The sequence below is a fragment of the Camarhynchus parvulus genome, chromosome 13, assembly GCF_901933205.1.
Source record: "Camarhynchus parvulus chromosome 13, STF_HiC, whole genome shotgun sequence".
NCBI lineage: Eukaryota > Metazoa > Chordata > Aves > Passeriformes > Thraupidae > Camarhynchus > Camarhynchus parvulus.
In genome coordinates, this window is record NC_044583.1 from 11463268 (window position 1) to 11485784 (window position 22517).

The 22517-nt window shown below is 43.1% G+C and overlaps 1 protein-coding gene across 3 annotated transcripts; it reads right to left on the minus strand.

Annotated features, from left to right (window-relative positions):
• Positions 1-690: 690 nt before the first annotated feature.
• On the minus strand, positions 691-21809 carry TBC1D9B (TBC1 domain family member 9B). 3 transcript variants are annotated; one of them, XM_030957342.1, is made up of 22 exons: positions 21627-21809; positions 19267-19377; positions 17344-17462; positions 16107-16335; positions 15190-15448; positions 14335-14542; positions 13990-14202; positions 13672-13833; positions 12943-13093; positions 12378-12592; positions 11517-11634; positions 10473-10758; positions 9694-9823; positions 8409-8507; positions 7622-7690; positions 6613-6853; positions 6266-6331; positions 6046-6117; positions 5580-5612; positions 4457-4504; positions 3900-4006; positions 691-3137 (listed from the first exon to the last, which is right to left on the minus strand). In XM_030957342.1, the coding sequence occupies exons 1-22, from the start codon at positions 21742-21744 to the stop codon at positions 2445-2447; spliced, it is 3747 nt and encodes a 1248-aa protein (XP_030813202.1). In that variant the 5' UTR covers positions 21745-21809; the 3' UTR covers positions 691-2444. The 3 variants fall into 3 exon arrangements, with proteins under 3 accessions (XP_030813202.1, XP_030813200.1, XP_030813203.1); XM_030957340.1 differs by having other exon boundaries at positions 5580-5630; XM_030957343.1 differs by lacking the exon at positions 5580-5612.
• Between the last annotated feature and the right edge of the window lie 708 nt (positions 21810-22517).

Genomic DNA, 22517 nt, shown 5'->3' on the forward strand with positions numbered 1-22517 from the left:
GGCCGGGCAGCGACACCGGGCAGAGACACTGGCACCGTGACGGGCTCTCCCCTCTCACAAACCAAGCACATCACGTCACCGTCCGAGCGCCCTTCACGGGGGCAGACCCCGCTTTGCAGGGACCGGCTGGCCGTGCGTGACCTTCCTGTCTGCAGTCGCATCGGCACCGGCCAGGTTTGCACCGACCTGGAGATGTGTTGGTCTGCGTCAAAAATAGGTTAGGAGCTGTTGTAAAATGGTTGATAATTGTTAGTTTGGTTGTTATATTGTAAAAGGGGTCGTTATAAGAAATACAGTACTCAAGGTACCGTATTACACCTCAGTAAAGTGCACCACTCCCAAGCGAAATGAGCCAGCCCGGACAGAGCTGTAATGGCCAATCAAGCACCTTAAACCTTCCTGGAAATGAAGGATCCAAACAGAAACCAACCCAAAAAACAGGACAAAAAACAGGATAAAAAGGAGCATCTGACCCAGGGAAGCTGTACTGCTCCACCTGGGACATCGGGGACATCACTGCTCAAGAAAACCCAGCGCTGGCACTGCAGCATCCTCGATAGGAACACTCCTGCTCGGCCCAGAAGGTTTTTTTTTCCCCCACGGTTTGGTGACACATTCTTTCTGATAACTGGGTAAAGAACAAGCAATATTCCATAAGCTCAGAGAGAAATAAAAGATAGCCAAATAGTCTACAGGATTCTGATTCATTTATTGAATACATGACAGGTAAGACAGACAGTGTAAAATCACATGTATTATTTGTACTTAAAAAAAATTACAATAAATTACTGAATAATTAGTAAAAGCAGTTTTACTAATGGCTGCTCTCCAGTGATACAGGACAGAGGAGGCAGAGAAATAAGAAGTATGTACCAGCTGTGAATACAGACCAAAAATGTCATGAGGATGAATTAACACTGAGTAGCACACCAAGTAGTGTCAAATGGGAACATCCACATGTGTCCTTTCTACCTTTAGATCCCAAGTGCCAGCCAAAAGCTGGATCACACCTTGCCTTCAGTGCAAGGTCTGCTCTGGCCGAGCAGCAAGTCTCTGGCCCTGCCCCTGGCAAGGTCACTGCCTCCCTGCTGAGATGAGTTTATCTGCAGAAACTGCATTACTTCTCCTCCCGTGGAGAACACACCCTGCTACCAGAAGGGCTACTCATAGTTTCCTCTGTGTTTCATTTCAAAGAGAACTCACTAAGTCTCCCAGTTACTTTGTCTCTAACTGGAATGAGCCCTGGTATTCCCATAAGGGACTGCTGGCAGAGCCAGGCTGCTCTGAATTCTTCCCCTTTAGGTCAAATGCCCTTGGATGTGCAGCATTTTCTAAGAGCCATTGATAAACTCTCAAGAAAGGACACTGAGCAGCAGTGGGTGGCACAGTGCCCCTGTACAACTTCTGCTCCGAGTATTTGTGAGGGCTGACTGATCAGATAATTCTCTGGGGTCCTCCTAAAGGGGCCCTAAGTTCCTCCTCCTAGGAGGTCCTCCTTAGGGGACCCATCTCTAGCTAGGAAAAAAAGGGAATCAGCACTAAATAGAGAATGTATCATCAGGGAAAGTCCAGCAGACCAGTGTGCCACTCCCCTGGAATGCTGAGGCTGATTCACTGACTTCTATTTTAGGAACTTATTCCCTCATTATAACCATCATGGGCCCACTGATTGACTCAGTATCACTTCTGCACTGAAGTCAAGGAGCTTGTGGCTTCCCAGACAAACTAAAAACAATACCTTTCAAAGAAACAGAAAAGCAAATGCTAGAAAACCCGGTTTGCCTGAAAATTCCTGAATTCTGAAGGATAAAGTAAGTGATCATACACTATGAAAATGCCAAATCACATGTGAAAGAAACCTGCAGGTCTGAGCAATGTCTGTGTTTAGATCTCAGGGTGCTGGGAGCAGTGGGGTACATTTGCTTTACAGCTGCTGAGTCACAGAACAGCTTACAAGAACGTACAAGATTATTTATAGGTCAGAGTCCTACAGCACTTGACTACACTGCATTAGCTCTCAGACTGCCAGAGGTGAGCATGGTTTCAAGCCAGGCTGCATCTGCTGTGCAAGTTACCCAGGAACCTACAGCAAACAAGGGCAGGCAAGGAGCAGTTACTGTCTGAAATAAAACTTCATTGAAATAAAAGATAGCAAAAGGCAGACATGCATAATTTATGGTGGTAATTCTATATGTCAGGGGCTATTAGGTTCTAATGGCTCTCAAAAATGTAGATCTAATTCTCTCAGCCAGAGTAGCCAAAGAAACACCTACACAGTCACTGTCAGGAGCCCCTTATCAACTGGATTCTATTGTAATTGTGTAGTTACTGGTCTCTGAATAAACAAAAAAAAAACCCAAACAGAAAATACCAAACCATCCTGCCATCTGCCACACTATCTTCCTGTTTTTTATCTCCCAAAGACAACTCCTGATTTTTTGAGTTCACCCTGACACAGAGGAAAGTTCATAGTCACTGGATGAACTGAACTGCCTCTCTACCTTCTTCTGATCTTTGATCTTTTGAAGAATGTTGACTTTTTTCTCAAAGTAGTTAACAAGGGCTGTTTCTGTCAGCATGGAGGCCAAGATCTGCTCAAAGGAGATGGACCAGTCAGTGTCAATGGTGCTGCCATACCTGGCAGCTGCACTGCTGCCCTCACAGCCCACCAGTACCGTGTCGTCTGCGATGTCTTCGCACTGCAGGGAGCCTGTGCTGACCATGGAGTAGGAAGACATGGACATATCATCTTTGGTTTCATCATCTGATAGCAGCTGTAAAGGAGAACCTTGTCCTTCCCCTGACCCATCTCCTAGAGTTTGGTTTTCCTGATGGGTTTTTTCAGGCTGAGCATCAACGCTGGCTTTGTCCTCATGGTCAGCTTGGGGTTGCTGCTCCACTGCTGAATTCTGACTCTGTTCAGATGTTGGTGACTCCTCTTCACTCACAGGATCTTGGGCACTGTTTGCTTTGCAGTCCTCAGACTTCCTTGTGGGCCTGTTGGAGAATTTTTTTCCAACTTCCCCAATCCTCAGCAGCAGACTGGCCACAGTGGCGATGGCATGGTACAGCTCCTGCTCCACGGGGTCCTCACTGAACATGTTGTAAAGGGTCTTGCATAACTCTATGAACTGTTCCTTTAAAAGACAAAGACCAAATAATCATGGATCAGGCTGAAAAAATTTGTCAGTGGCAGATGAAGCAACAGGCACCATCTCAAATGACTCATTGCTTATTTGCCTCCCCACCAAGTAGCAACTTCTGCACTGATTCAGAACAGTCTGACACAGACAAACTCCCCCCTCTCTGTTGTGGCTAAATTGAGACACAGCTAGCAATTTAATAGTGGTGGGTTTTCTGCTGACAGATGAACAGAATAATCACATATTCACTAATGCTAAGAAAACCTGAAGTTTTACTTCTATCCTGCTACTCTTCTGTGGTCAGCTTCTAAGCATTTCTGAACTGGTTTAAGTTGCACCCATCAAGGAAATTAGAGACAGAAAAGATCACACCAGTCATCTGACTCTCTCTTCTGTAACCACATTCTTCACTCCCCACCAAGCAGCTGTAACTTGCAGCAATGCAAAACCAAAAAAGCTGAACAAGTTTCTGTGACTGATGGCATATTTGAAACATCCTCCTCTGGGGGGAAAAACTGGTTTGTGAGGCTGAGTGAATCCATTCTATTTGATTGGTTGATACAAAGCAGTTTGTCCCTATCAATTGCAGAATTCAACAGAAATGTGTGGAATTAGAGGTCCTAAAGTTCACCAGACCAGAACAGCAGGGAAAGTTGTGGGCAAGGACTGAACATACTGGCACAATGGCTGCACATACTGCAGAATTCCACTAAGCTGCCAATGATCCAACTGGAAACCTTCATACTCCTTTCTTACCTGGCTCATTTTGGGGAGATCTTTAATGGTTTCTTTCTTGTTCTCTTTTTCCTTGGCCCACATTCTTAGATAGTATCTGTAGTCCTGTGGACTGGTACCTTTCTCCTCTGCAAGGCAAGAACAAGCCACTAGTCAGGTGGTTCATGGTTTCAGACTTAAAAAGTGAATGCTGAGACAACAAAAATCAGGCTTGAAGAAGGTGTTATTGACAGCCCAGGAAAGCATCTACCAGAAAAGCTGCATTGTTTTCTGCTGGTTTATCTGATGCAGCTCAGCAGAGCAAAAAATTTAACAGCGCTGCATCAGTCTGACTTCTCACAGACGAGCTCTGTGAGTTGACAATTTACCCAACATGATTTACAAATGCTGTGATCTTGGTATGTAAAAGAGCTGGAGCATTAAAGCATAAAGGGATGCTTATTTCCCAGCTCACCTCCTGCTTTACCTCTGTCCACAAGGGACACTTTGCAAGGTCTCCTTGATCAGCATGAGACAATGAACAGGTCATAATATCAGAGAGATGAGACTAGAATGTGGTCTATTGATGATTAAATTACCTTTTTCTGGGCCATTCTCATTTCTTCTTCCTTTATCTTCTTGGGTTTCTAAAGAATTATGGAATTATAAAATAATTATTAGCTGATTTTCAGTAATACAACACACAAAGAACTTAAGACAACCCAATACACAAATTCAAATTATACAAGAGTACATTTAATAGAAGTTAAATCTCACATTCCCATGATCATGGTTAGAGGATTGAACAGAACAGGATGGAAGCACGAGGCTGATGGGATGAGCTGAATAAAGAGCCACACTCAAAAAGTGGGTTGAAGAGCTGAGATAGAGGGCAGAGGTTTTAAAAGGAAGTGTGAAAAGACAGATATGGAAGATAGAAAAGCAGTGCGATGGCTTAAAGACAAGGATGTTCAGTCGTCCAAAGCAAGATAATGAATGGAAAAAACCCAAACCACCACAGAGCACATATGTGACTAATGCCTACACTCTTCATTATTCACTGCCTGGACTGACATTTTGGGAGCAATTTGCAGTCTAACTTCATGAACTGCACTTTTGATCCCCTACATTGTCACTAGAGAAAATAGGAAGACTTGGTTCAAACTCAGATTGTTAAATCAGCCACCTAGCACCAAACTGTACAATTATTTCTTGTACTTACTCAGATTTCTTTTGGGCATCGTTGTATTTTGGTAAATGTTTAGCATGATTGACATACTTTGATCTCCTATCTGACAATTCCTAATGTTGTATTTTAAGAAGTGCAGTCAACTAGTCTACCAACAGTTCAGCAATTCAGTGGCATGCATCCTTATTCCTTTAAACTGGAAGACTGTGGAGTAGGCACAGGGATCACCTCCCCAGGCCAGCAAGCCCAGTACCCTCCCACTCTGTTCTGAGCATCTTTTTGACCACCAGTTTCTAGGATGAGATGAATTCCACTGAAAGAAGCCAGACAAAACCTATCTTGACCAAGGCTGAAACTCAATAGGCAGATTACACTGAAAGATATTTAATTACTTATAGCACTTTATTAATAGTGAGAGTGTCATGAGCGAGGAGCAGCAATAATTTCAGAGTATTTACATCAGCACACTGGGCTGGCAGGTGGTATCAGCACCACAGCCATGCTCAATGCATGCACATAATCCATGGACTGACCTTGAGACTCACAGTGCAGGCAGATATCCAGCTCTGAGACAAAAGGAGATACTTGAGCAGCAGAAAAAAGGGTTGAGGGGACAATATCCCAGATAAAACAGAAGAAAAGGTCAGACATAGACAGACACAGAGAAGGAAACAAAAACAAGAAGAGAGACAATGAGACCTGCATGAAAAACCTAAATCATGGTGGGAGACAGGGGCTGGTAAAAGCACACTGCTCCTCCTCAGCAGTCTGTGCCCATGCTTCAGAGCATGCTGTATCCTGCATGGAATGGACACCGAGGAGTTTTAGCTCCAGACTTCTTCCCCATCATGCAACAAAGACAGTGAACTCAAACACACTGGCAATCCTAACACATGCCAGCACGAGACCATGCCTTACACAACATCACTGTTCAGAGCACATGGATCTATGCTGCAACTCCTGCCTAACTGAGAGGTAAGGGCAGCAGTGTTGCATTACCTTCTGTTGTCACATCTTCTGTGAAATAACTTGTGGCCTCCAAAGCAGACTCTGTCTCCTCTGGATTCAGAGCTGTATTCACAGAGAAACAAATGTTAAAATCTCTAATTGAACAGCAGTATGACCCACTTCATTAGCAAAACTCCTGAGGTACTCCATGTCAATTGATGTCAGAGCAGCCCGTGTTCAACAGCAGCAGTACACAGAAGCAGTCACTCACCAGGAGGCAGGTGCAGTTTGTAGAGTACTTTGAGTTTTTCAGTGAGGTCACCATGGTACATCCCACCTGGAAAGAAAAAAAAAGGTTAAGAAAAATAGCACTTTAATGATAAAGAATCACCCTCTGCTCACAGGTTCAAACCAGAATGTATTCCCATACAATGACTGCTCAAAGTCCTGTGCAGAATCAACAGTGAAATCCATACCAAAAGATGTATTTTGTCCAGCTTGAGGCTTCCCTCCCTCCTCAGGACAGTGAGCACACCACTGTCTCCTTTCAGTTCTCTTCTTGGAAAAGGACAGACACATTTTTTGCAGCATTCCATTTTCTCCAAAAACACTACTTACTCATTCCTGTAACGAACTCCTTGAAGTTGATGAGAGAATCCCTGTTCTCATCCAGGAGGCGGAAGAGGCGCCCTGCCAGCACAGGAGTGTGTGCCCCACAGGCCCAGGGTGTGAGGCTGTTGAACAGCTCCTTGAACTGCTCCATGTCTATGCGATACTGCTCCAGGTAGGGCAGGCTCTGGTCCCGGCGGGCAGCGGCCGCACGGTTGTTCCCCCAGTAACAGCTCATCAGGTACTTGGCCTTTGGAGGGAAAGGATTAACAGGGCAGATGATGCTGCTCCACAGGAGTGGAGACTGTCACAGCTCCACAATAGCATTGAGGAAGCAAACGAGAGACATTTCAGGAAACATTATCTGCCTTGTGATTCCTAGTGTTACTTCACTACAAAATAATATGAAATGAAGGAAGAGACACAGATTTCAGAAAACAAGGAATTATTTAAAGTGAAAAGTACAAAACATGCTTTCATGTTTTAACAAAATGTAACTCAGGCTGCATTGCAAAGGGAACATGCAGGTTTTAGAACTAAGCCTCTCATTCTGAGTCTAAAACAGAGCACAACCAACTTTGGTAAACGCAGTTGGGTAATACCATTCTTTTAAAAATACGTATGCTGACAAATAGAGGCAAAGCCCTTAAGTAACCTTGTCACAATTACAGATGAGGTCAATGGGAAACTTGAAATTAAAAACTGAGGTACAGTCAACACTAGCACCCCATTCTCAGGGCTTTGTTACACTCTCTTCCATTGACTCTACAGCTTCTTTCTGAGTATCACTCAAATACTGTGAATGTGGTTTGGCCACCTTTGGGGGAAAAAAGATCAAAAATAATTAATCAGATAGTAACAGGGCCAGTCCTACTGGCACCACCTGTAACAGAATGCCACATCAGTTTCTGGTACGTCACATTAAGAATTAAAGCAAAGTCATTGCTTGCCTTTCAACTTTGCTATTTGTACTGTGCATGACAACATTTCTTCCTCATCCTCAAGGAAGGCTTCTTACCTTGAACACTACATACAGCTCTTCTAGTTCTTCCATAGTAAAACCAATGTCACCAGACACAGCTCGGACCTGTAGTTACAGATAAAACAGAGTGAACAATTTATTTCAAAAATTGTAATATCAAATACAACTCTGTATTTGATTATATATAAATTATACTGAAATACTGAAAAATCTGCGTAACACAGAAGAGAACAAGTGCAAGGAGATATCACACAGAATGGCACCAAAAAATTGCCATTCTAATACCCCTGGAAACCAGTTTGCAGTCAAGCAGAAACTGCTGACATTTTCAGTAGTTTACTGTGCTTATTTCCTGTTTGTGCAGACCTGGCTGAGCAGATTGTGTCACCCCTTCCTCTTGTTTTTATCTTCAGATGTTTGACTTGGATGCATTAAAGAGCAACAGTGAAATGAACACCCTGATGAGATTCTCCACCTAGGACATGGGAGATAATGGCAATAAATATGGACACTCCCCTTTGGCCATGAACCACTCAGCAAAATTCCCTAATGGACTCTCTAAATGGCAGTAAAATAATTATCTGCTAGCCAGCTTTTCTCAAAGATTCCAGGCAAGCAGTAAAACAGACAGCACTAGGCATGGGGGGTTATGTCAAAGCCTACAGGTGTTTTTTATCTCCCTCCATGCCAAACATCCCATTCAATCATTTTTTCAGTCACTTAAAACTTGGTCTGCTACAACACAGAGTTTCTCAATGGTCACAGCAAAACGCTTTCCAAGAAGGTGCCATTTGGTAGCTCATTGAGTCTGGGAGTCACATACCACACTCTTCTTGGCTGTATCCTCCAGAGACTGGATCACTTTCAGCCTTTGCTTGAAACGCATTTGTTCAATGTCATCTGCCTTCAGATTGCCAAATTTCTACAAGAAAGGAAGCAGATCAGGTCAACATCATCTCCTGAAGAGAGAAGAACCCATCTTCAATTACACACTCTTTAACAAGTGTACTATCCCCTCAGAGATGACCTAAACCCACTAGAAGCCTTTTATGAGCAACAAGATGAGAATAAACTTTAGCTCTATTCCCTATTCACTCCTATCCTGCAAGAGAAGTAATTCAGAGTTCATGAGAAATCCAACATCAGAGGTCTCTACAGAAAAGCTGAAAAAGGATCTGTCAGGACTGACAGAAATACAGGCCCTGTACTGTGGCAGAGATAAGAGAACAGACAGACTGTCATTCCTTCCAGCCCTGTCATTTTTTTCCTCTAGGACCCCCATGAGATTCAGCCAGAAACACCACAGTCAAGAAGCTTTTCTATGGACTAGGTCAGACAAGTAATATGAATTCTGTGACACTTTTTTATGAAAAGAAACCAAGAACAAACAGAGATGGCAGATTTGAAGAAGTATACAAAACACCCAGGAAATGACAGCTGCCTGACTGTAAACAGCCAGAAGGGGATGGGGTGAAAAATGAGATAAAGAGGGAAAGGATCCCACATTTAGCAGAGAATAGCAGAGAAGAACTGCCAAACATCCGTTCTTTTGCCTGTGTTCTTTCCATCATTCAGAATCAATTTTCTTATGAGTTTGTTCGCAGTATGAATTGTGAGGAACATCTCTATCAGTGCAGAGATATTTTAACAGCACTGGCACCATTCTGAGGTCAATTCCTATTACTATAATGTGGTTCACAGAACAGTATTCCTATGCATGTGAACTGAGATTCTTCCATGTTTCTGCAGAGTACTTCACAATTCTTACCCTGAATTTCCCTCCTTAACTTCCTAGCACTGAAAATCCTCAAATAGAATTAATAATAGAGACATTTTTGACAAGCAGGAAGAAATCTCTGGTCCATAACTTCTTCCTTATTTGCACTCTTCATTGTAGTCCCTCTGGTGTTGGGCAGACTCTTTGTAATCTGCAACAGCCAACGCTGTCAGGTTCTACTCATACCAAGCAGGTGGAACAATGGCTTCAGCCTTCACTCCTTAAGCATCTCAATCTACGAACACTGCTCAGATTTTGGCTGCACAATGTATAAAATGGGATGTTAGTAGAGAAGAAATCTCTTGGGCAAAATACCAAGCCAGAACTTTACCTCATATGAAGTTTTAATGAGTTCAAAGATGTCAATTTCAAGTGGGGGGTCATCTCCACTGGTCAACAGTGCATGCAAGTGGGGAATAGGGGGAGAGACACTCTGTCTGTTAACTACATTGTCCAAATATCTGTGGACAAAAACAAGAACAGATGCAAGATTCCAGGATTAGTATCCAGAAAAAGAAATAATATCCTATATGCATTACTCCCAACTTCTTTGTGTCACTAATCTAAACATGAAGAAGAATTTATTTTTTTCCATCTAATCTGTAATGCTACCCTCAATGTACCCGGAGTTTAGTTGATTTTCACCCTATTTTGGGGGTATTTGCTCTTCTAAAAGTAGGCTTCTAGTCACATGCTGAAAATCTTGCTGCACATAGAAGAGATTCTCATCTCAAACAAGAAAATCTTACATTTACTAGACTTGGGAGATATCTGCTTGATAATGTTTTAAGTTTCCAGAAGGTGATTCCTGCCAGAATCTGTTCTAAATAGTAAAGCAGACTTAATATGCAAACTTCAAATAAATAACCTTTAAGAATTCAAATTCAAACTGAGATGCAGGAATTCATTATATGCAAAATAGCTCCAGAAGTATGGATTCCTCCATAACTAAGCCAGCAATTAATTTCAGCTGTTGCAGAAAGCAATAGCAAATCTCTGGAGCAGAAGTTTCATCCTGGAGTATTATCTGTGACCTGCTACTAGGTAGAAAGAGATGATGACTAAAAGGCCACTGTTACTATTGTTTTAAATAAGAACAATGAATGGTACCTGCCCAAAATAGTCATGGCTTCACCTTCATCACAGCACTGTAGTAACTTCTCCATGTTGGCATCAAGTATGGCCAATGACACCTGCAGAATAAACTTGATTCCCTCGTAGAAAAAACAGTCGACAATGACCACGGCACTCTCAAAGGGCATCACACTCAGGAAGAGAGTGAGAAACCAGGAAAGGGATATAGTGGAGATCACTCCCAGGTCCTGCATCTTTTCTGACAGCTGTGGAAGATACTCTCGTGTAAGTTCTTCAAAGATGCCTTGGTCCACCAGTGCACCTGATACAGACAAACAAAACAATGGTAGAACACAAAATGGTGGCATCATGTACCAAGGTAAGCAATTATTAAACAAAACAGTATGAATTCATATAAATAATAATAAATAAATAAATGTCATATAAATAATAAATAAATAAATGTCATATAAATTTCCTCTGAATATCATAACTAAAATTAAGACATTAATTTTTTACCCTATTCTCAATAAAACCAATGAGACTATTTCTACATTGCAGAGCAGGCAGACATAACTTCTCAACACAGAACCTTTCATTCATTTGTGCATTTGCCCTGAATGGAGGGGTGGAGGATTACTGATATTATGGTGTTTACACCAGATTATAGCCTTTTATACAAACCAACTTTAAAATCCCATGAAGTGGTGCTTTGACTAACCTTCCCTGAGAGCCTGTTCCACAGATTTAACATGTCATCCAGATGGGGAAAACTAAAACCCAGTAAAGTTCTTCTAGATATTCCTCCTTACTGCTAATGATCCCTCCTGATACCAATTTTTGGTGACTTCATCTTCCTTGTTACTATAAGGAGAACTAAGGTAGAACTACTACCTTGGAGGCCTGTAGTGTCTCTTTCTATGTCTCCATCACACCCCTGCCACTTTAAAAGGAACAGAGTTGCACTTCATTATCTTTAAAATGCATCACATTTAATTAATTCTGAAAAACAAAATGTTTCTGGGAGATGCTGGTGCAGTGGAAAATCCACAAGGCAGCAGGAATCTGATAAGGACTCACCCACTACCCTTGTGTTGTAGTAATCTGGCAACATCCGCTCACACAAAGCCACCAGGAGCCAGAAAGCCTCTTCCTCGTTGCAGTACAGCAACAGCACTGAGGTGACGATGTTCATGGCCTAGGAGCCAGCACAGCAAACACACAGGTACAGGAGAAAAACATGGAGGTCTTCAGGAAAACTCTGCTATTACAGATTAGCTAAACTTAAAAGCATGAATACAGCAAGCTGCCACTAAGAGTCACATCTATTTCCAGCTTCTACTGGTATCTGAGTCAATAGATGACCTTAAGCCAATTTTTCTTCCTGTTTTCAGTTCCTCTGTTCATAAGGCAGCAAATAATTTGATGACCTTTTGTCATACACTTTCAGTACACAACATGAACAAGAATATTTGTCAAAGTCTTCATAAAAATATTTTTAAGAATTTGGCCATTAACAGAACACCATAATGAGAACCTGTAACATCACAGCAATACACAAAATTAACCTGAATTTCCACCAAGTTGTTTCACAAACCAGCAAATGGCTACATTTTCAATACTGTCCATGTGCAACATCACTTATTTGATTTAACTGCTTTTTTAATGAAAACAGAAGATGTTTTTGCTGCACTATGGAAAGCTCCGGCAGGAAAACTATTAAAGACTAACATTACACCTCACAGCACTGTGAAAAGTTTATTTAAATACTATGTTCAAAGGATATTTAAGAGATGATGCAGCATAACTTCTTTCCTACTTTCTCACCATCACATAGACAGCATAAAGGGAAAGCTTGAAACTGAACAAAAGACTGCAGAAGAAGTCCAAGTTAATCATGGTCACTGTGTAGGACTAACAAGTCTAAGACCTCTTTCCTACCTGACAGTACCCAATTGTTGGATTTCTGAATGCATAAGCTGTTAAGACTCTCCGGAGGGCAGCAATTCCCAATTCGTTTTGGAAGGCAGGATGTTCTGGCATAGAGCGGTGCAGATCTCTCTCAATTTCCTCTGTAGCAAGATTGTACCTTCCCATTGACTTTTCCACAAGATCTGCGTAGTAACCAGGGTGAGTCACCATCTCATTCCAAGCCCCTGAAATGACAAACAAACAGTGCTTTACCTCTGGTGCTTTGAAACACAGATTTAATTCCCATTTTCAGAGATAAGGGAGCCAAGAAGCACTGCATGAACTCATGAATTATAAACAGATGTGAAAATATAGCAACAAACTCATTGTTAAATCATGTTAGCGTTTAGGTCCCAACACTGAAACACAGTCAAAAGAGGCCAAACAGCTACTAGGATAATAAAGCAAGCCACCACAAAGTATCATTCAGATGAAATTAACCTGTCATTAATTTCTTCTGAAATGAGCTAAGATTCATACCCTTTCCTTTGAGATGTGCAGGAAGTTTATTCCTGCTGTCAGCACAACATCCTACCTGAGAAAAGGAGCCACAGCTCTCCACGGAGATTCTCAGGGATTCCTTTCTGTACCAGCTCCCTTGTCTTGGCAGTGCGGTACATACACATCCCTCGCCCATATTCAAAGAAATGAATATTCCAAGACTCTTCCTTCATCTTCTCCTTTGCCTTCATAGAAACAAATATGGCTATTTTTGGATATTATTGCATTTTTATGTTTGTAGGACACGTGATTTCTGGGTATACTCAGGCCTTCACCTCACAGGAAAAATACATTGTGACATTTAAAACCTCTCTTCTTTCTGCTGAAGAAAACAGTGTATATATACTTATCTACCCTGTTCTGCATCAGTTATGACCTTGCTTAAATTCAAGTCTTTACAACTATGCAAATCTCCACATAAATGCAAGCAGAACCATTGATCACGATGATTAACCAGCAAGCAGAGATACAAGTTCCCTGCTTTCTTGCTCTGAAGAAAAGTTGTTCTTCACAGCCATGAGTTCACACCCCAGAATACTGGTAACACTCATTTCTCAGCCTCTGGTCAAGTATCTCAGGTATATCAGTACAAACAGTGTAAGCTGACAGTCAAGTTACCTCTATGCAGTACTACCACTGTGATACACACAGCAGTGATACTGAGCAGGGATAAAATGCATTTCCATTCTAGAGCAGGCCAGGCAATCAGCAAACTACTGCAAACTATTTATACTTTATTGCTTTACATAACAATATCACTTACCCCTTTGGGCCCAGAGAGGTCCTCAGAATTCCTCCTGAAGAGTTTGAGCAGTCCCTGTGAGGCTGTTGCCACTTGCCCAGCACAGAAGCTGACGGGTCGATGGCTGAGAGCAGACGTGGGGCTGACAGCCAGGGGGCTGCTGGAAGGCAGCTCTGGAACTTCCTGGACAAGAGAACAAAAAATGTCTGAGCTCATGCTCCCTCCTCTGCTCATGGCCTGACAGAGACAGCACTGGCTGGTGACAAGCACTCCAAACACACTGCAAGGAGCATTGCTCTGAAAAGTTGATAAAGTTTCTCCCAGTTATTTCCTTAGTACCTCGCTGCTGGGATCAGCCACATTCCACTTCCATTCCCTGTCGATGCTACAGGGTTTCTTGGACGGTGTTCTCTGCAGGAAGTCAGAGATCCTCTGAACCAAGAAATCCCGATCTTTCAGATTGGCGAAGAAGAAGGTCATTTTACTTTTAGTGCTGATGGACAGAGGGCTGGGCAACACACTGGAACTATCAGCTTTCTCAACTATGGTCACCTAGAACACAAAGACAAGGGCCATTTGCATCTGGCATGTTTTCCATTGTCCATAAAGCACAGCACAACAGACAGAAGGACACAAAAGAGAAGAGAGCCCTGTAGTCTTAACATACAGCTAAGAAATCCCCACCTCCCTGAGAGGAATGATGAGATGACAGGCCTCCTCTGCCCTGCTGGCAAAACAGATGTAATTGTTGGAAACAAACATCTGGCCAGGAATATGCATCTTGTTGAATGGTGTCCACAAGGTACAATCTGTATGTCCATCCAGGCATTCATCCTTGGGCAACCGGAAAGTGGCACGGTAGCACTCATTTTTGGCTCGAGCATCCAGGTCTCTGGGGAAAAGTAAAGGGTAGTATCCTTTTTCACTCACTTGAAAAACCCACTCAAACACTAATGTCAAATGTTCATTCCAATCACAACCTTCAGACTGTGCTGTGTATTCTTAGTATTCCTTTCTCTAACTGAGATGCCACCCCTCCTCTGACTCCTCTTTCAGCCTTCAGACATGCCTCTCTGACGAGGTATGTTCTGCAATACAAAATAAAATATGCAAGTGCATCTGCAAAACTGAAATATTACATGAGATTCTGAAACTGTAGAGAACAGTCCCCGGTGGGAGGATTTATTACAATACAAATCTGTTTCTTTTTATAAATCTTTAACTTCAGACAAAGGGGCTGGTGTAATTTTCTTTCTTCACTTTTTTTTTTTACATATGAATTTCAGCAGTTTCTAGTTGAAAATTCCTTCTGACAGTGCCTAGGCAAGCATGAGAAAGACATGAGGGTGTGTGTAAAATCAGCTCCAATTTGGGATGGGGAAAAAGAGAGAACAAGCAGAAGGCTAATGACTGAAGTAAGTGATGCAGCCCCTAGAGTAAGAAAACTCCAGCAGCACCTGGGAGCTACAAAATAATGCAGATTTATTTTTCCAATCCCCTACTACCTGTCTTCTTTTCTCACTGCTGGGAAAATGATACCTTTTTAATGCAGAGATGTTCTTAAGAGGCCTCCTGGGCTTTGGGAGAGATTTGTCCTGTAGGAAGCTCTCATTATCCAGCAGCTGCCGCATCGCAATGTTGGCCAACTGCTCCATCAGCTTGAATGTCTCATTGATGTTGAGAAACATGGAAAAATAGAGTTCGCTGTCCCTTGTGCTTACTTTAATGCACTCAGGGAACAGCAGTGTAGCATTTTTTTCTAGCTGGGTTACATCCACCCACTGGATCACCAGCGTAACTGAGAAAAAGAATTAAAAAATGCTATTACCACAATTGAGGCAAAACAACAACCAAACAGAAATGAAGGTCAAGCAGCCTGCAAGCTCTCAGTGGAGCAGCATTTTTTCCCCTCTTACACATGGACAGTTCTTTTCTTCACACTTTTACTGGGTTCTCCAAAAATACTTGGAAATAACCTTTGGGATTAACTAGACTAGAAATAATGCAGTTCCAAAAGGACTATCTCCCATCCAATAAATGCTTCCAACTACAATTACTCAAGTTTTCATTCTTTCTTTCCATCAAATTAGCTTTGGACTCAGGAGTTGGGGCTTTCCAAATACTAGGTCCTGGCAGGTGTTCCAGATAAAACTCACCAAGGTAAAAATACTGCTTGGTTCTCTAACCCAGTCTAACTTGTAAAACGTAACCCAGTTTGAGTAAAACAGATGTACAACTTGGGAAATGTTTTAAAAAATGACTCAGGCATTCAGTCTAAACAGCACTGAAGTGCCTATGAGAGCAAGAACTGATTTATGTGCTGAGCCAGACAGAGCTCAAGGATTCCTAAAAGCAAAAAACCCCTGTCATCTTAAAAAGGAGTTCACACAAAAGATAACTGCATTGAAAAGATCATGAGAAGTGATAGAAACACAACTTGTAGGCTCATAACTCACCCTCTTTGCCCAGCAGGAAGGAGTAGAAACAGAGGTGGTTGACAGTGAGGTACAGCCAGCCCTGCCTGGGGACACGTCCCTTCCAATAGCTGCAGGAATAGTAATTGACCAACTTCTCCACCTCGGGCATCCCAAACTGCTTCCGCATCTTCAGTTCAGCCTCTTTGAATTTACCTGGATCCTCTTCGCTCTGGGGCTGCTCATTCTTGTTCTCCTCAGCAATAATGCCCTGAAAGGATGTGGGAGGAGAGAGGAGAAACAGAAGTGAAGGTGCCTGCTGACAGAAATAATGTACAAAGCAAAGGGTCACAGCAGCAATCCGGAGGGCACAAAGGAACAGGACACAGCACTTATCCAGTCATGTCAGAAACAGCAGAGACATGCAGAAAGGGCAGTCAGATACTGTGGGAGTCTGGGATCCATTCCTGAACATGTGCCACAAGCATTCATGTTTAATGTTTGACTGAGTTCCTCATGGCTGGCCTGGGAACATTTGGAACACCCTGCAGGAGAACTGAAGTCTCTTTTCATTTGCACACCTGCTTCTCCAACTGGAAGAAGATCATCTGTCAGGAAGGGCAGAACTCTGCAGTCTGTCAGCTCTTGACTGGCCAGAAGGAAAAACAAATGACCACAATCTCTCTCATGCACAGACACACATGGAAAACATGAAGAATCTGACAGGAGAGCTGAAAAAGATGCAACTTCCTGCAGTTCAATAAAGAACTGTATTTATAAGTTTCTGCTCTGGAGGGTTTGTGGGGTGGGAATCTGAAGTGTGTTAACTGCAAGACCAGCAGACAGCTGACTCCAAAGTCAGTGGAAGCTGGGGTGCAGTTCCTTTACAACCCAGGTACCTTTCAGACCACTGGCAGGGCAAGTACATTGCTTGTGAACTAGAATTCTCTCTCCTCCATTTGTTGCTAGATGAACCCTTTTTAAACCATTCTTCCTCCATCAAAGGCAGAATTGGCAATGATTTCAAAGAGGTATTATATTTGGATTAGTAGGAACATCCTAAGCAGGCTGTTCTTTGAGATCCACTGCTCTTAACCCTTCCCCTTCCAACATATTTGTTCAGAATTTGCTCTGACTGTGACTGGATGTTGACAATGCTGGATGCATTCCATGACACTTTCATACCTATGTATGACTAGAAAGAATAAAAAATTCTTATAACCATCTCCCTTGTCCTTTCTCAGAATCTGAAAGTCTTTCAGGGAAACATGTCACTTACATGTATCTTGCCCTTGACAAAGGTGGTGATATCTTCTTCATTGTCAAAGATGGACAGAGTCTGCAGTAAGTTATTCTCCAGCCATTCCCAATGCTTTGTGATCTCCTTACGAGATGACCCTAATTGAAGGGGAGAAATATGATGCCAAGAGCAAAGGAAAAAAAATTAGAACAAGGTCTTTTTTCCTCCAAGTTCACAGCAGGAAACTAATAATTACTGAGCAGTGACCAGGATAAATCACACACACCAACTGTGTACATGTTAAGGATATTTCATGTACACCAACATTATGTTCCTAATAAAATATCTCCACTGTCACCAAGGATACTCCAAGGCACAGAATTATCAATTATAGGATGCTTTGACTGCAAAAAAAACCCCACAGGTTCAGAAACAACAGCAGTGGAATAAAGTCTGTGTCCTGTTTTGTTTCATGAGCTACATCTCTTACCAAGTGACAGCAGCCAAACTGCTAAAATAAGCCTGGCCTCACTAACTGACATCTTTGTAAGAACTACATTAAAATGACATACATGAAGGAGTAAAAGTTTGTGATTCCTACAAGGAGGGGTATAAGAACAAAGTGCTGAAGAGCTGAAGCTGCATGTGTGACCAGATTGCTGCCCACTAGTATCTATACACAGTGAACTGTAAATAAAATATCTGCATTTTTCAACTAGAGAGCAGTATATATTTTATAACGTTAAAGGAATGCCAGTACTCTTACTTTGACAGCAGAATGAGAACCAGGTATGATTTAAAAAAAATATTTTGAATGAAGACAACATATTTACTCCAGGACAATAATTTCTCAAACTCCATTTGGGTGTTACCCAGCCCATCCCACGTCTACATACTTCACTGTTTAAAAGTAACTGAGATACAGAGGGTATCAACTAAAATACTCCTGAAATTGAAAAAAATAACTTACTAAGTATCAAGATACCATAAAATTACAGATCTACACTAAATATTCTCCTTTTTTCTATGCAGTTCCCGACCTGCCATTTTGTTTTCTGTCTTTCTTAATTCTCTGCCTCCATCCTCCTCAAAGGGGAACCTGAGTTTCTGTGAAACATAGCAACATCTAAACCTCTCCTCTGCAGAATTTAAGCAGCTCTGCAAGGGAGAATATTGTGTTGGCTGCCTGGGGAGAAGGTGGGAAGAGGAAAAACAAGACATCAGCCTTTGTGGGCCTAGCAAATGATTCCTTCATGATCAGATTTTATGTCTCCACCACAAAGTGAGAAGTGAAGGTTCTTATTGTAAACAAAGTTGGTCTAACAAATATGTCTGGAGCTATTTCCCCTTTAGTAAGCATTAGCACCTAAACTTTAATCAAAGTTCACCAACAGGCATCAGATGGTTGCATTATGATATACTAAAACAGGAGTTACATTTCTCAAGTAAAAGAGGCCAAGGATCCTTGATGTTAAAAAATACTATTCTAGCCCTTTTTACACATCTATATACACATATATTCCAGGCCAGAAATAATAGAAAAAACACAAACTGGACCAAGAAATTCCCCAAAATACCTCTGGTACCTTGAACAATGTTACATGCTCCCATCTTGTGCCATGCTCCTGGTAAGCAGCAGCACAACACTCATCATCCCACCAAAACCAGCATGTGTTGTTCTCTGCACAATCTCACTACAACCTTGCAAATACAAGGTACATCTTGGAAGAAAGAAAATTCCTGACATCTGCAGAAACAGAAGCTTTTGCAGAGCTTCAAGTTCCTTAATTACAGTTTAAACAACACTGAGTTTTGTTATTTTTGGAATCTTCTACTACACCATCGGAAGCTCTTGGAAGTGTCCTGAGCAGTCACAGGATACTCCTATGTGGGATAACCTGTCATCTGAACCATAAAGACAAGAGAATAACTCAAATCCAGTCCCAAACAAGAGTCACATACCACAGGCCACTGCCCAGTACACTTGAGAGTCCTGAGTCTGGTGCAGAATCCGGTATGGGGCAACTCTGGCACTGGAATCCAAAACCACGTCTAGAGTTCCCACAAGGAGACCTAGGAAACAGACAGAAATTACAGCAGTGTCATACCAAAACAAAGAACTGGGTTAAGCAAAAACACAAGATGATCACTGCAGAAAATGCTGATGTTCACAGCCTGTGAACAGTTGTGATGAAGAGCTGCGGGCACTCAGTTCAGAAAATTCAGAAATTTATCTCCAGTCACTGGAGGTAAATTCCCTAAAATTCAATTGCAGCCTGTCCCACTGGTAATGGACAAAGTTTAGATGGCAATTAAAATGCTTACTAAGCTTCATTGCAGACCCCCACCTTCACAGAAGAGTTATCTAATGAAAGTGTGGGGTTTTTGCTTCTAATAGTGATTTTTAAGCCTACCAAGCTAAAAGACACAAGAGTCTTCAACACTGCATTTTTCAAAATCACCAATGCCAAAAGTAGGTAACTTGTCCAAATGGAATCAGGTAGATCTAGAAAAACTGGTGCTCACAGGATGGTTTCAAGGATGTTTTCAGAAGTACTTTGATTAAACAAAGATGTCAGCAGCTCAAAATTTGGTAATGCAGAAGTCAAAATATTTTTATATGATGTTAAATAAGAAAGGAGACACTTCCAGAGTAAATGTTGATGAACCAGACTTTGTAAAGCAAATCAATTTACTTCAATGAAGTCTTTATTTCAATTAGATAAAACAGATATATAAGGTGATGATTTGCTTTGTTGTTCTAGACAATGCATTATGAGCATCTTTAATGCAAATTAACTTTGCAACACACTCATGATTAGAAGTTTTCTATTATTAGAACGTGGAGAGGGAACATGGTTGCTCCTTGGGCTCTGACTTTGTGGGGGGTCATTACAATTCCCAGCTCTCATGATTTGGGTAAGTCTGTTTGAACTGTACTCATCCATATGTCATTCCTTATTAAGAAACATGCCACTTCCTCTCCCATATCTCTTCTGGCTATCTATGTAGCAATTAACAAATTAACAACATACCACCAATTGTCCCTGCAGTGAAACATCACCCACAGCAAGCCCACGTGACAAACCTAAACCAAGCACGTATGGAACCAGCACAGCAGGATCTGTTTGGGCTCTGGGTTTCTTGTGTAGTTTTAAGCAGGATATGGATTAAAAGTTAATTTGGAATCCATCCTGCGACAATACTGAATGTGTCAAATATTGACCCACAGACCAGTAATGAGATGTTTAATAACCTGAGTCTGACAGCAACTCAAAAACTTTTCCAGCTCAGCTGAACCTCCCACTCTAACTCTGAGATGTCACTGTGCAGCTGCACAGCTCCTTGAGGACACGTGGTTTTTAACCTGCAGGAGCTCTGAAGAAGACTCACTGAGCCACATTAGCTCAAAAAGTAAACACAGCTCAAAACTCCAACCCATCAGGAACACATCAGTTTAAATGCTACCAAAATAGCACCAGGCATTGTTTCTTTTTGGAAAAAACTAGAAAATTGTAGAATACAAGTATTAGCCTATATGCAAAACTGCACAAGTTAGGTGACTTCAAACAGAACAGTAAAAAATAATTTTGAACACCGTGAAAAGATGAAATATGCTAATGATGTTTATCAGCTGCACCCGTTTGTCTAAAAGGGCGCGACAACACGACAGTTGCTATGTGTAATTGAAAAAAAGTGAAATTGACATCTTTGAAATTGACATAACTGAAAGCATTCTGCACAAAAGTGGGGTTTTTAAAAGTGAGGGGATTTGCTGTTGTTGTTAACATCGTGCTTTGGTGACAGTCGTGTTATTTCAGCAGTTTATGTCACAAACAAGGCTGTCCCCACACACAGCGGTATTTTCCACTGGGCTGCACCCGCAAGGCTTCACCCCTGGCCCATGTACAGCACAACTTCCATATTGCTACTAATTATAAACCACGTCTTACTGTCATCCTCTACATCTTGAAAAGGCACACAGACATACAAAATATGCAAATAAACCACCTTAATAATTCAAAGCAACGCGAGCAGGGCTGAGAAGCCATTTTTGACAAGAGAAGAAGACGGTCCCAGGCATCCCATCAGCTGTGTGTCCTCCCCGGCTGCAGCTCCCCGGGCCTGACCGCTAACAGCCCCGGCCGGGGGCGGACAGGGGCCCCGGGCGGACACTGCGGCCGAGGGGCTCCGGGGTCACACACAGCGAGGAGACGGGCGGAGCGCGCCTCCCTCCCCGCGCCGGGCCCTCGCAGCCCCCGCCCCGCGCTCACGGACCCCGCGCCGAGCCGGAGCCTCCCCGCGGCCCCGCCGCGCCTCACCCGTGAGGCCGCCCCCTTTGCCGTGTCCCCGCCGCCGCTGGAGCAGGAAGAAGGGGTTGGCGCGCTCGGTGACCCACAGCGCGCCGGCCAGCAGCACCTCCTCGGGGCCCAGCCACATCGCGGCGGGGCTGCGGAGCGGAGCGGCCCGCGGGGCTGGGCCGGCCCGGCCGGGGCGGGAGCGACGCGGGGGGAGCGGCCGGGCCGGGTCACGGGGACCGCGCCGCGCCCGCCGCCACCGCGCCCTCTGGCGGCCCGGCCCCCTCACTGCCTCCGCAGCACCGAGGTCGCAGGTTCGAGCCCCGGGTCCGGACGGCGAGCGGAGCCGCTTCCCGGGACTGTCCGTGGTGGGCAGTCGGGGTCACCGCCGCGCTCTGCAAAGCTCCTCTGCCTCCGGTGGCACATTGTGGCATTGAAAAGACCTGAACTGAACGGCCTGAAGTTGTGTCGGAAAGGGGGAGTGGGGTGTTTAGGTTGGATATTAGAAAAATATCCACCCCAGGGGGTGGTCGGGCACTGGAACAGCAGAGAACGTCCAGCACTCCTGTCTGGCGATGCTTCCATCTCCCAAATTAAGATGGGAATTAATTTGCCCTTTTTGCTGTGAAGAACATGCCCTTCCAGCATCCCAGCCTCGTGAATTCTGTGTGGGGTTCCTGGCATCCCCCTCCAGGCAGCTGGTACATTTCGGTCCTCGCTTTGCAGCTCTGGAGCCCACTCAAAGCTTGTGGCCCAGCCCAAGGATGATCTTCACGGCACATAGGACAGGAGGAGATGCAGCTCCCTCTCATCGCTTGGCTGCAGAGCACCTTCCCAGTAATTTAGTGAACCACTATTCTTGTTTCAATAACCATTAGAGAGCCTCCAGGCAAACTCTGAAAGTGTTACAACAGC